The following is a 13,378-nucleotide window of genomic DNA, read 5'->3' as shown; positions in this document are numbered from 1 at the left end:
TTCTTGGCTTTCCCATCCCGCTTGGTACTTAGTTTTTAAGGAAAGAGGAGGAAAGACAGAACAGCCACATGCAGAGGCAGGCAGATTCTTCTCCAGCTGGCTTGGTGTTCCCATGCAGTGAGCCAGCCTAGCACGCCTCTTTCTCCCTCCTGGGGGGACAGGTGGAGTCCCTAACTCTTGTCCTACTCTGCACATGGCTTATGGCCTGCAATCCTCCTGAGAAACGCAAGTCCTCGGCGCCTGTCATGACTCCATGAGAGCGGGGCCGGGTGGATGTGGGTGGGGGCACTTCACCCTTCGCGCCTCCCAAAGACTCTGGCACCCACGCCTCTGTGGGATTGGGGTATGGGTACCACCTGTGCACAGTGGTTGCTGCTGGGTTCCCTGGCCACTACGGGCTTCTTCTGTCCCACACTCCCTGGGCTTCTAGAAGCGCAATAAAGAGACTCTCCCGTCTGCTCTTTTAGGCCAAACAGCTTGATCCAACATTCAAGATGAAGGAGACAGGCAGCCCATGAGACCTCACCGGGCAGAGCACAGCCGTTGGGAACACTCTGCCAGCTTTCCCCCTCACCCCCCTGGCTGCCCCTGCTCCTAGCATCTAGAACCTCCACCGGGGAAAAAGCCAGTTGTGAAGGGGAGCATCAGGTCTATCCATGGAAGGGTGCCAAGGATGGGGCCTGCCACCAGGCTGGCAGCCCTCCGCCATGCAGCACCATGCGGGCAGCGGTATGCCACGCTGGGGTCCAAGGGACCTCCAGGCAGGGCAAGGAAGCAGGGACCAGCCTGGATCAGGTGGGCACAACAAGCACCAGTGACCAGAAGGACTTCCCCCATCCCAGTGTAGGCTGCCTCTCCTCTTCTGGGTTTGCCCTTTATTTTGAATTCTGTGTTTTCTCCTTGTGTATTGTTGAATCACTTCAAATAACTGGAGCAGCTGTGAATGGCCACAGGCTACACCAACTGTTGCTCTTTAAAACCAACTATCCCTCTGGCCCAACGTGCTCACCCTGGTCAGCATGCATCCCATGTGAGCATGTGAGGCGCTCCAGACATGCACAAGCTGCCCAGCTTTCTCCGCCTTCCAGGCCCAGGCCAATGCCTGAAGCCTTGAGCTCAGGTGCTCTGGGACCTGCCCAAGCCTCTCTCCAGCCCATGCTCAAGCTCTAGTAGAAGCTTTTTCCCCAGGAGTCAGCCTAAGATAAGGGTCTGATACAAGGAGACCTTGAACAGAACACGGGGCTCAGCCTTCACGAACCTCCAGGGGGGGCTAACCACACCCGGGGCTGTGGCTAATGGGGGCTGGGGAAGGAAGGGGCTGCAGAGTCCTGCAGAACCACCTTCTCATGGCAAGTTCTCTATCTGCCACTAGCAGCATTCTGATTGGCACGCACCTTACCTCTGCAAGGACACTGGCCTCACCCCCAAGCCCTGAAGCCACCTCTCTCCTCATGCCTCTCCTATCATTGTTCTGTGGATTCTCTTTAAAGGAGGCTTCTTCCGGAACATGGATCTCGGGTGGCTAAGCCCACAGCATCCTGGCCAGGCAAGGCCCACCCTGTATCCTTCCTCAACCAAGGGACAGGGGAGATCACTTTGCCTTCTGGGTCTGACCTGCCATGTGCCAGAGCGGCCTGGAGGACTCGAGGCTCCTCCTGCATCCCTGGATACCCCCCTGCCTTAGGATCACAGCCTGTAGTTAGCCAGCCTGTCCCCAAGCCCCTTCCTACCGTTAGCTCGGTACCAACCCACAGCTGCCTGGACCTCAGGTCCTCTCTGCCAGCCCAACATCCTGCTTGGGAGAAAGGGACTCCAGGGGCTGACCCTGGGGGCTCCTTCTGCTCCCTGCCCCCCCTCAGTGTGCCTGCCTGCCCCTCAGCGCCCCTCGCCCGCCACCCCGCCCACCCATCTGCAGGAGCGCGAGGCAGCCCGGCTGATGCAGAGCGCCCCAGCCTCCTCTACATACCCTTTCTCATTCCTCCACCAGGCGGGCACGCGTACTCCCCGGTTGATAAGAGGAAGCAGGGTCCGTATCTCTCGCGGGTGCCCGAGCGCGTAAAGGGCAGGCCCTCATCGGGAGTGAGGGCCTGGTCTATGTGGGGGCAGTCTTCGTTCGCCAGCGCGGCCTTCGCCACCTCCCCATTCAGTTTGGAATCTTCAAACATATAAGCAGAAGCTATTGAGACACTCAAAACTGTTTAGTCGGGGGGACAGGCCAGAGGTGGGGCATTGACAAAGGGCAGCCCATCACTGAGGACGGAAGGGCAAGGGGGCCATGGAGGGAGGCATGAGGCTGGGAGTCCCCGGCTCATTCAGGCAGCCTGTGGGCTGCCCACAGTGCTGGGAAGGAGGGGCTCCTGGGTTTGCTCAAAGTTTGCAAAAAGATGAGTTGGTGATGGGCCCAGCAAGCGTGGTGCTGGAGGCCGAGCCCAGGGCCCAAGGCGGGGCCAATGAGACAGGATGGTGTGGATGCAGTTATGGGTAGAGGGCCAGACACAGAGCTCAGGGAGAAGACAGACAGACACGCAGAAACACTCTCGTCCAGAGAGGCAGCCTTTCCGGACCCCTCTGCTGCCTACCTGAGCCTGGCTGCCTCCCATCCACATCCAACCAGTTGCTCAGGCTTCCCTAGCCTCCCCACCCCGGATCCCAACAGTCAACACTACTCCATCCTCCATTTGGATCTCAGCTGGTCACTCACTTCATGCTGGTCACCCCCACACACACTATCTGATCACTCAGCCCCTCCCCCATACAGACTCAACCTGGTCATTCTATATGCTCCATTCCCCATGCAGACTAGGCCTGGTCACACAATCTGCTCTATCCCCGTATAGACTCAACCTGGTCACTCTGTATGCCCTGTCCCCCATTCACACTAGGCCTGGGCCCACAGTCTCCTCTGTGCCCATACAGACTCAACCTGGTCACCTTGTATGCCCTGTCCCCCATGCACACTAGGCCTGGGCCCACAGTCTCCTCTGTGCCCATACAGACTCAACCTGGTCACTCTGTATGCCCTGTCCCCCATGCACACTAGGCCTGGGCACACAGTCTCCTCTGTCCCCTAGAGCCAATTTGACCATGCAGTCTGCTCCATCCCCCACTCAGACTTAAGCTGGTCACTCAGTCCACTCTGATCCCCATACGGATCAAGCTAGCGTCTTCCACCCCGCTCTGCCCCGAGCAGGCCTGGGCAGCTTGCACAGGCACAACAGGGATGTAGGCATGAGGCAGTGAGAGCAGTCATGACTTGGGAGGGGCTCCCATCCTCTGTTTCATCTCGGCAGCGTCCCCGGCAAAGCAGAGCAAATGGATGTGTAAAGACGACAGCGGCTGATGGACTCGGGTGGGAAGACGAGTCTTGGCCTCTGTGGTAGCCTGAGAGGGAACCTGACAGGAGGTGTGGGGCACATTTGGAGGGGGCAAAGTGTGGCCAGAGCAGGGAGCTGGCCCTCTCCCAAGTCCAGGAGCAGCACCATGGAAGCCTCTGGAGCTGGCAGAGGTAGCTCTGCCTGGCCTCTGCCCGCCTCCATCACTCTTGAAGACTGAGCCTGCCCCACGCTCTCTGCCCTCAAAGCAGAATCTTCCTGGCCAGGGTGGAGCCAACTCAGTCCCCACGGTGGGCACCGTGGCTTCCTTGAAGGCTCCATCTAGAAGGAGAGCCTGCAGGGAAGACGACACCAACATGGGCGTGGCCACAGAAGGGAGGCTCTCTCAAAGACGTCAGAGGGGAGAAAAGCTGGAGACAGTCCCGCCCGATGTAACCCTCTTCGGTGACCCTGTTCACATCATGTAACTACACGCACAGGTGATCCTTCTCCGCGTGCACACTCAGCGTGCCCGCGGGCTGGATCACGGCCCGTGTACACATCATGTCACTACAAAGAGGCAGTCAGTCAAAAGAGAAATGGACCAATCAGGTTTATTCGTAAAGCAAATCCAAAAAAATCCCATCATAATTTTGGAACTTAAAAAAAAAGATGGCAAAGCATTTCACGTACAGTGCGTTTCTTGACAAATCCCAGGGGCTTCACTCCCCAATTTACTCTGAACCAGAAAGGCCAGTTACCAAGGTAACTCTGACAGCACGGGAATGGGGCTGGGGCCTCCCTGGGGTCTAGGGTCTGCCTAGCACATGTGCCCACAGACAGGCCTGGTCCAGCCTCCTGCTCTGGCTGGCCCCTGTCTTCCCTCCCAAGGGTCTCTGGGCTGAGGGAGGAGGGCGGCTGTGGGAAGGGGAGGAAAGTATACGGGAGGAGGAAGTGGACGAGGGTGCGGAAGTCAGGGCCTGTGGTACCCTGCACAAATATTCCTCAGGGGGAAGACAGCGAGTCCTACAGGCAGCGTCTCTATCCGGGATGGGAGCCAGGACTTGCTGTCTCTCTGTTGGCCATCGTCTATAAGTGAGGTATCTACAGCCTGCAGTTCTTGCCCAGGGATGGGTCAGAGGTGGGTGGTGGAGCCTGAGACCCCTCCTCAGGCTCTGCCCCCCGGTGCCATAGCCCTGCAGCATGCAGCTCCTGCAATCTTTAAAGGGCTCAAAATTGGGGCCCATTTTCCTTGCAGGGGCCAGGGACAGGGGATGGCCATCAGGGGTCCCTGGGGGGATGTGAGCTGGGCACTTTTCCCTCCCTGGAGGGACTCCCAGGACACCCCTGGCACCTGCCACTTCTCTCAACCATGACCTTTGAGGAGAGTCTATGACCAGGTGGGAGTGGTTAGGTCTCCCTCTGTGAAGGAGCCAGCCTCCCTGGGCTGTTCGTTTATCTGCGGTTTGGGGTGCTCTCAGAAACTGGGAGCCTTCCCCCCACCAACTCTAGAGAGGTGGCTAGAAGAAAGAGAAACCAAGGAGGAGCCAACTCTCCAAACCTGGGGAACCCGTGAAAAAGGCCAGAGGTGCCAGCTCACCCGAGACTCCCTTTCTCCTCCCCCCATCCTTTGGATGAGGTGGCTACTAGGAGCCTCACTTCCCGCCGGCTCCCCAGAAGGCTGGGAACCCTGCTTCCCCTCATCCAGGGCCCCTCAGCCCAGCTAGACCCGCAGGCCTGCAATGATGAAATGGCAGCATGGGCAGCGTCTCACAGAGATGGTTTCCAGGCTTTGAAATGGGCTGAGATAGATGAGCGTCCGCAAGAGGGTCATTTTTTTTTAAACTTTGGAGCAAGGAGAGCCCGGTGTCCGGGCCCTCAGCCAGCAGGGCTGGCTTTTCTGCCCTGGTCTCCAGGCCCCGCCGATGTACTTACTGTTCACACCGGCGGCGGGCGCCGGGGGCGCATGCAGGGCTGGGGCGGGGAGGGGGTGCTGGGCATTTCCTTGGGTTTAGCCCTGAGGAGTCTGCCCAGCTGGGGGCTCAGGAAAAAAGTCCCAGGCTAACTGGGGACAGTCTGTGAAAGACACAGCAGAGGACAGTGACGAGAACAGGCACAAGTCATGCAACAAAACGAGGAGAGAGAGACATGATTAGTGGAGAGAGACAGAGAGAGAATGTGAACAACACAGAAAGAACACCCAGCCTGGCCCTCAGAGTCTGACCACCTCTCTGCTACTTCCCCTTAGCCCACTGGGGCCACGTGGACCCCACTCAGGGCCCCAGCTGCCCACCCTGGCCCTGCATCCAAGCAGAGGGGCCCTGCCCACACCCTGCCTGGTCACCTCTGCCCCAGTCCTGTCACCCTCCCTGCACCATGGGCCAGCACCACCCTGGCAGCCCCTGCAGCTCAGCAGGGGAAAGGTGGGAGAGGGCCCGGGCAGGGGCACTTTGCACTCGGCTGCTCAGGGGAGAAACCTCCACCCCCCACAAATAGGACCCAGAGGCTGCAGTGGCAGCTCCCAGAGAGCCCAGGCAGGGGCTTCTCTGGGACCTCACTGCTGCCCTCCAAGGCCATGGGCAGGAAGGGGGTCTGTCCACCACCCCTCCCCTGTGCCAGCCCCCTGCTCACCTATGGTGGGACCCCAGCAGCCCTGGACGTGGCACCACAGAGGAGCAACCCATATCACAGGAGCAGAGATGGACAAGACAGACGTGAATGGACATGGCAGGACAGAGGGAGCACTCCAAGCTGTCTGGAGCAGGCGGCCTGGGCCCCCGACTGCAGACGGAGGAGGTAGCTGAGCCCCATTCTGGGAGAGGAGCAGCTTCTCCCAGGCCCTGAACCCCAGGCAGTCCCTAACCACGCAAGGTGCCCTCCTGGCATCCCCCCATGAGGCCCTACAACCCACCCACCCAGGACAAATCCCCCAAACACTGAGGCCGTGCCAGCCATGGTACAGAGGAGGAGACCAGATCATCCCTCACAGACACACAGACCTGAGAGTTCAGGAGAGACCAGAGGGTGGAGGTGAGGGGCAGGGGCTGCAGGCATGACCCGGAGGCCTTGCTGGAGTCCCAGGGGCTGGCCCTGGGGGAGTGCCCTCAGAGCCCAGCATGCTACACTTGGCCCCAACCCAGCTTCTACAAGTAGAACTGGAGATCCCAGGTTTCTCTGAGGCCACTTGACCGCCCCTGGGGGTGGAGCAAGGCTGGAAAGGCGTGGGGGCTGCATCTCACCTCTCTCAGCTCCTGTGGGGTCTGGTCTCCGCTCACATTTGCCTTCCTCAGCTCGGCCTCCCCTCCCCGCCGTCAACTCTCTCACAAACTCACCCCCAGCCCCACATCCATCTAGGTGCACAGTTGCAAACATAAAAGGAGGCAAATGGAGAGGGACTCAGGGACGCAGAGATGGGGGGAGACCTCCTAAGGACCACAGCCCCTCTTGGTGATAGATAACGTGGGTCTCACACACCAGCTTTCGGAGGGAGGAATGTTCTGGCGAGGGATGAGGCTCAGAGTGGGTCTCAGAGCCAAGGTAGACAGGTCTGGACATCAGGACAGCACCACCAGGGGAAGTGAGTACTTGGGAAGGGGAATGGGGATCGAGCGTGGGGATGGGGGAGACAGGCAGGAGGGTCCAGGCACCCAGTTCCAGAAGGCAAGCCTGGGAGGGCCTCAAATACCTCCTCAGCCATAGACACTGCTCAAGCCAGAGCTCTCTGGGTCCCCAAGACCTGGGGCCAGTGCAAGGAGGCTCCCAGGAGCAGGGCTGCCATGGCTGTGGGGCCCACGGGGTCCAACAGAGTGCATGGGCTTACAGGTCTGCTGCAGCATGGGAAGAGGGCTGTGTCCCTGGGACTAGCTGGTGTGCATGTCAGAACACACATGTCTGCACTGTGTGTGTGTGTGTGTGTGCATGTGTATGTGCGCCCTCAGCACGTGGAGAACACTGGCATTGTCTAGGAGAACAGAGGAATCTGCCCGACTGGAGTGAACTGGGGATCCTTGAAGGCTGACCTGGGACACCCATGCTTGGCACCAGTCCTGAAAGAGCCAGTATTGGGGAGGGTGTGACAGAAGGGTCAGGTAGTGCAATGGTGGTGCCATTCGGCTGAACTCTTCCTGCTGGGCCGAGAGTGGGGCTGGGGGCTAGGCCAGGCCAGATCCTCCCCAGAGCCTCAGGAACTTTCCTTGCCATGGAGGGGCTCTTGAGGTCAAACAGCTAGCTAATGCAAAGCAGAGAGGTGGGGCAGGAGCTTACCACCGGCCCATGCCTGACTCACTGAAAGGAAGCCATGCCTTGGCCGGGGAGCCTGGCCTCACCTCAGGCCCCCTGTTCTAGCCTCTGAGACCCCTGCCTGCCCCCGGCCCAGCCCAGAACACTAACCACATTTCTCTCAGGTGCCTACAGGAATCCCAGGAAGTGGGGAGGGGGAGGGGGCCTGGTGAGCGGCTGGAAAGCCCCCACGGGCAGAGAAGTGAGCCTTGGGGGTGCTGCCCTGGGCAGCACAGCTGTGGGATGAAGCCAGATCAGGAACAGGATTGGGGTGGCGGGCCAGAGAGCACGTCAGCAGGGAGGAATCAATCTTCCCCCAAAACGGGGGAAACTTGCTCCTCTAAGTCGGAGCTAGCCTGCAGCCCCCCAGCCAGACGTGGGCACCGGGACATCCTTCGCAGACTAAATGCTACCTGTCACTCACTCTGCCTCCCTCACGCCGGCACTCCTTCTCAGCTCAGTGTTGCCATTCTCCTCTGGGTCGTTCACTCCCTTGAAATCCCTGTGTCCACAGAATAAGTCGATGGTATTCCATGGGTAGAGGTAGACTGTGGGCTTTATTCTTCGGACCAGAGCCCCATGATCAACTTTATGTGCTATGTGCAGGTTCTCATAAAACTGAGATAGTCCCAGAACGAACCACTAGCCATGGAATATTAGAATATATCCCACGGTGACTAGTATTGTGTCATGGCCCCCTCCCCGTTCCCCGATGCCCACCGAATGCACCGGGAAGTGGTTGCCCACTGGTTGGGATGTCACGTATTGCTGCCGCAGTCCCTACCGCCGGAAATGGGGAGAACCCTTGGTGGGAGGCGGCTGCTGGTCTGCAGCGCTTTCGTCTAAGCTGCCCGGGGTGGTGGCCCCCTCCAGTCCTTGGCTCACCAGCCGCTTCCATCAGAAGGCCACCAGAAACTCCCACTCGACCATCAACCCAAACAGACAACGTGAAAGCTAGAGTCACTCCAACAGGTTCCTAAAGATAAACGCTAAACTCTAGAGTGGTGGTAGAAGATGAGTTGGTTCGGCATGCTATGGGGTAAGTAAGCTTGTTACAGAGGGCTGGAGGCGTCTCCCAGGACACACCTGGAGCTAGGCAGCCGGAATCAGAGCAGGAGTTCTACTCAGCTATGGAGACAGGCTCTGTCGGGGGTGAGAATCCTTGCTACTGCCTTTGCAGGGACCCTCCTGCCAGATCCCATGCACCATTTGTGCGGTCCGCACAGCCTGAAGGGAGCCGTGTAAAGACCAAAGCAAAAGCTGTCTGGCGTTTCAAAATCACACTCACCCCCATCCTGCCCCGACACTGGGTCAGCGGCCTGAGTCAGAGACTCACGCTTGACTCCTGCCCACCAAGGAGCAGCCCCCCAGGCTCCTGCTAAGAGAGTCCTTAGCAACCTTGAGGGCCGAGTCATCTCTTCAGAACCTCACAAGACCAGCACGTCAACCTCCTTACCCAGGGCCACCAGTGAGGTTCCTCTAGCAGGCTCTCGCCATGTGAATTTGGCTGCCCAGCATCTCCCTGGGCCCCCAGGCACCACACCTCAAGATTGAGGGCGGGGTCCAGGGTCGCCCACGGAACTAAGGAAGCAGTCTGACTGAATCTGGAATCATCGCTACAGGGGGCGGAGGTGAAAGGTCAGATCGACATGCCTCTAAGAGGTTTCCTACCTGCTCTGTTAATTTCTAAAATTTCTTCCTGGGCCAGCGGGCATGTGTCACTCTGAGTACTGTGGTGTGGAGAGTTCACGACAGATTTACAATAATTGGGAGATCCCAGCTGCGGTGGCCGTGGAATATGCTTCTTTTTTTTCTTTGGTAGTTTCTGCTTAGCCATGGCTAAGGAGTAATACATCCCGAAATTGTTCACGATGACAGGCACGGGCATGGCGATGGTCAGCACACCCGCCAGTGCACACAGTGCTCCCACCAACATGCCGGACCACGTCTGTGGGTACATGTCTCCATAGCCCAGCGTTGTCATGGTGACCACGGCCCACCAGAAGCCAATGGGGATGTTCTTAAAGTGGGTGTGCTCACTGGCGCTGGGGTCATTGGGCTGTGCCCCTATCCTCTCAGCATAGTAGATCATAGTGGCGAAGATCAGGACGCCCAGAGCCAGGAAGATGATAAGCAGTAAGAACTCATTGGTGCTGGCGCGGAGAGTGTGGCCCAGGACCCGCAGGCCCACAAAATGGCGGGTCAGCTTGAAGATGCGCAGGATACGCACGAAGCGGACCACGCGCAGGAAGCCCAGGACGTCCTTGGCAGCCTTGGAAGACAGGCCGCTTAAGCCCACCTCCAGGTAGAAGGGGAGGATGGCCACAAAGTCAATGATGTTGAGTGAGTTCTTGATGAACTCTACCTTGTTGGGGCAGAAGACCACGCGCATGAGGAACTCGAAGGTGAACCAGACCACGCAGACGCCCTCGATGTAGGTGAGGAAGGCCTCCGTCTCTGCTTCCCGGTAGTAACGCACTTGCGTGCCATTCCGAACATTCTCGATCTCCGTCTTGTTCACGATGGGGTTGAAGCGCTCGTGGGTCTCCAGGCAGAAGGTGGTGATGGAGACCAGGATAAAGAAGAGGGAGGCAAAAGCCACATACTGTGGGGGAGAAACACACAGTGTCAGAGGGGAGGCCCTCCCACCCAGAGCGAGAAACCTGGGGTGCCTTTGTGCTGGGTCCAGGCAGAGGCCAGGCCCGGGGAAGACGCCTGCACAATGCTCCCTCCAACATGGGCCAAGCCGACAGGCCACCTTTCCCTCCTCAGGGCACGGGGTGAGGAGGCTTGGGGAAGGAAGGGGCTGTGACAGATTGCTTTGTTTTCACAGAGGCCTTACCTTTCCTCCTGGATCTGCAGCTAGACTACATCTCCCAGCCTCCCCTGGGGTTGGGTGGGGTCATGGGACTGCGGTCAGTGGCCAGTGCACAGAAGGGGTGCGCACTAATGCCCAAGCTGACTCATAAAACCTTCCCACTCAATCTCCCACGCTCGCTTTCTTCTCCTGACTGCCAGTCAAATGCTAAGGCCTGGGGCCAGCAGAGCTACCGGAAGGAAGGGGCCTGAGTCCCTAAAGAAGAAAGACATCCACGAAATGCCCTCACTGAACTGTCACCTGAGTGAAAACAACCTTCTGCTGTGTTAAGCACTGCAGTTTGGGGGTGATTTATTAAAGCACTTAGCCCATGCTGACTAATCAAAGTGACCTGGCCTGCTGGGGCTGAAGTTGGCAAAGAAACGGGAGTGGGCAGCCATGGTGGGCTCAGGCCCCTCCAAGGCTTCATGTTCCATCTGTCTTCCTTCCTACTCCAGTCTACTTGTTCTCCTTCTCACGGATCTGTGCCCCACTTGTGGGCTCTCTTTCTAGCCTATCTAGAACCGAAGAAGATGTGTATCTGCTCCAGGTCTTATATGACATTTTTTTAGCCCCTCTCTCTATCCTCCTAGGAACTCACACCACAAACCTGAAGTGAGTTCCCCATCCTTGGAGGTATTCAATAGAGGCTAAATGGTCATTTATCAGAGATACTGTGTTGAGGGTTCAAGCATTAGGAGAATTGGACCAGGGGGTCCTCAAAGTCACCATAAACAACAGAGTCTGCTTATCCCCTTCTGCTGCCTGCCAGCCCCAGGGGAGGGGTGCGGGTGGGAGGGAGGAGGAGCTGCTGGGGGGCTGGGGCTTTCCAGACATCTGTGGGTACCTGCTCCTCTCAGACCCCATCAGTGAGACGGAAACGGCCAGGATAACCCAGCCTGTCCACACCACCTGCTCTGGCCCTGAGCCCCCTGGAGAAAGGTTCAGGAGACCCTTTAGCTTGGTTTGATGGCCCCATCTGATGACCCCATGGGCTTCTCTAGCCCCTAGCAGACATTGGCACCCGAGGAAAAAGAAGCAAGCAGCTGTCTGAGTTTCAAACCCTCCTTCTCAGACTGAATTCCAGGCAAGGACTCTTCTTACAGCCTCCAGTTGGGTCCCCCTGGAACTCCAACATACCATGGCCTCCGTGGGCACCGCCCTGGGCAGACGGAATCCCGGTCAATCAGCTGTCCTCCAGGGACCTAGCTGGTCATTCCCGCCTGCATGTTCCCACTGCTCCCCTCCCCTCTGGGTCCCCTTTCTCCCATGACAGACCATGGCCAGAACAGGGCCAGCCCCTTGGAGGTAGCCCTGGGCTACAGTCTGGAACGGGTGGCGCCTTTGGTCTATAGAGCTGCCCCCACAGAATACTTCCAGGAATGCCAAGTCTCCCCCTGTATCTGCAGTGGGAAGCAGCCATGCTGCTTCTGGCAAATTCTTTAGTTTGCATCCCCTGGTGAGGGGATGGGCAGCATTGGAAGTCCCAGAACAGCCCTGTCTGGGTTGACCATGGCCATGGGACCTGGTCCCCAACCTGGCAGGGATTTAGAAACCAATATGGACCTTCCAAGGCACATTCTGGGCTGGGGGAAGGGGCGGGGAGTGGGGGACGGGACAAAGTCAGCACTTCAGAATGTCAGTGTAAGAGTAGCCTTCAGGGATTACCCGGCCCCAGACACTACATGCTACAGAATGGAGGCTCTGGGAAGCCTGAGGCCCAGAAACAGGAGATCTGCCCAAGCCAATCACGATGGTAGCTAACAGTCCTGTAGGTTTGAGAGCACTGTGTAATTTTCAAAACTTTTATCCTAGACTACTCTCAAGTGTGATCCCTATGCATCCTTCCTTCCATCCACCTATGCTTCCTTTCTTTTTCCCATCCATCATCCATCCTTCCTTTCTCCCTCCCTTCCATCCACTCATCCTTCCTTCCTTCTGTCTTCTCTCCCTCCCTCCCTCTCATCCACACACTCATTCATCCTTCTTCCCTCCCTCTCTCCCTTCCTTCCCTTCTTTGTTCCTTCCTCCCTTCCCTCCCTCTCTCTCTTCCATACATCATACATTCATTCATTCTTCCCTTCCCTCCCAGGTAGTTGTACCCCATTGTGCCAAAAAGGAAACCCAGGTACAGAGAGGTTAGGGGACTAAACCAAGGGTTTAAGGCTAGTGATGAAGCTGAGACTTGGACCCAAATGTATCTAGCTCCGGAAGCCAAGCTCTCCACCATCAGACCTACCTAAGCTCTTGGGGCTAAAAGTATCAGCTACCAGGTAGCTGGCCCTGATTGTGTCTGTGGCTCCATCTTGGAGCTTGGCACCCACAGCCCAGACTGCCTGAGGGCAGGCTATGCTGTCTCCAGAGAGGGAGAGAGCGGGGTGCCCGGATCCACAGGGTGGAGCCCAGCCAAGCCTGGATCGTTCTTGGGCCTCGCTGCTGGGACTTACTAGCACCTGGGGCAGCAGCAGCCCCGGGGGACATGGATACTGCCCCGCCTTCCTCGGGGAATCAATGGACCGTAGCCTTGGTGGGCTAGCCTGCATCCCCACCTGGCCCACCTCCTCTCAGATCTAGAGACGGCAGGCTGAGAGATAACCTTAACTTGTTCAAGGACCCAGCCAGAGGGAGGGGGTCTGTGATGGGGAGGGGAAGTTCCTGGGATCTGCTGACCCCTGGCAGGAAGGGAACCTCGGCTGGGCAGGCCCAGGGCAGCAAGCCTTGGGAGCCCCTCTGCAGTAACCCTGGGCTGTCACCCCCAGTAGGGGCTGCTGGCAAGAGCAGGGAGCTCCATGTGAGCTGTCTACCCCCCAATCCCCAGTAACCCAGAGGACACGGGACAGTCACCCACAGACCAGTCACCCACAGACACACACAACTACCCAGAGACACACCTAGCCCATTCCCTAACCACATACACTGTGCACGTGGCCAC

The 13,378-nt window shown here is 58.1% G+C and overlaps 2 protein-coding genes across 6 annotated transcripts in view; one reads left to right on the top strand and one right to left on the bottom strand.

Moving 5' to 3' along the window:
• Positions 1-13,378, bottom strand: part of KCNC1 (potassium voltage-gated channel subfamily C member 1) — a 40,816-nt gene that overhangs the window by 1,400 nt on the left and 26,038 nt on the right. Inside the window, exons 2-3 of one of the 2 annotated variants that reach the window (XM_023646138.2) lie at positions 9,261-10,194; positions 1,967-2,176 (exon numbers count right to left, since the gene is read on the bottom strand). In XM_023646138.2, coding sequence (XP_023501906.1) covers positions 1,967-2,176; positions 9,261-10,194 — 1,144 coding nt within the window. The remainder of the gene's footprint in view (positions 1-1,966; positions 2,177-9,260; positions 10,195-13,378) is intronic. The other variant, XM_001918234.5, reaches the window with a different exon arrangement.
• Positions 1-13,378, top strand: part of SERGEF (secretion regulating guanine nucleotide exchange factor) — a 229,510-nt gene that overhangs the window by 215,168 nt on the left and 964 nt on the right. The gene's annotated exons all lie outside the window — the stretch shown is intronic.

Source organism: Equus caballus, chromosome 7, assembly GCF_041296265.1.
Source record: "Equus caballus isolate H_3958 breed thoroughbred chromosome 7, TB-T2T, whole genome shotgun sequence".
Taxonomy (NCBI): domain Eukaryota; kingdom Metazoa; phylum Chordata; class Mammalia; order Perissodactyla; family Equidae; genus Equus; species Equus caballus.
Note: the sequence above shows the minus strand (reverse complement) of the source record. Positions and strands in the feature narration are given on the sequence as shown.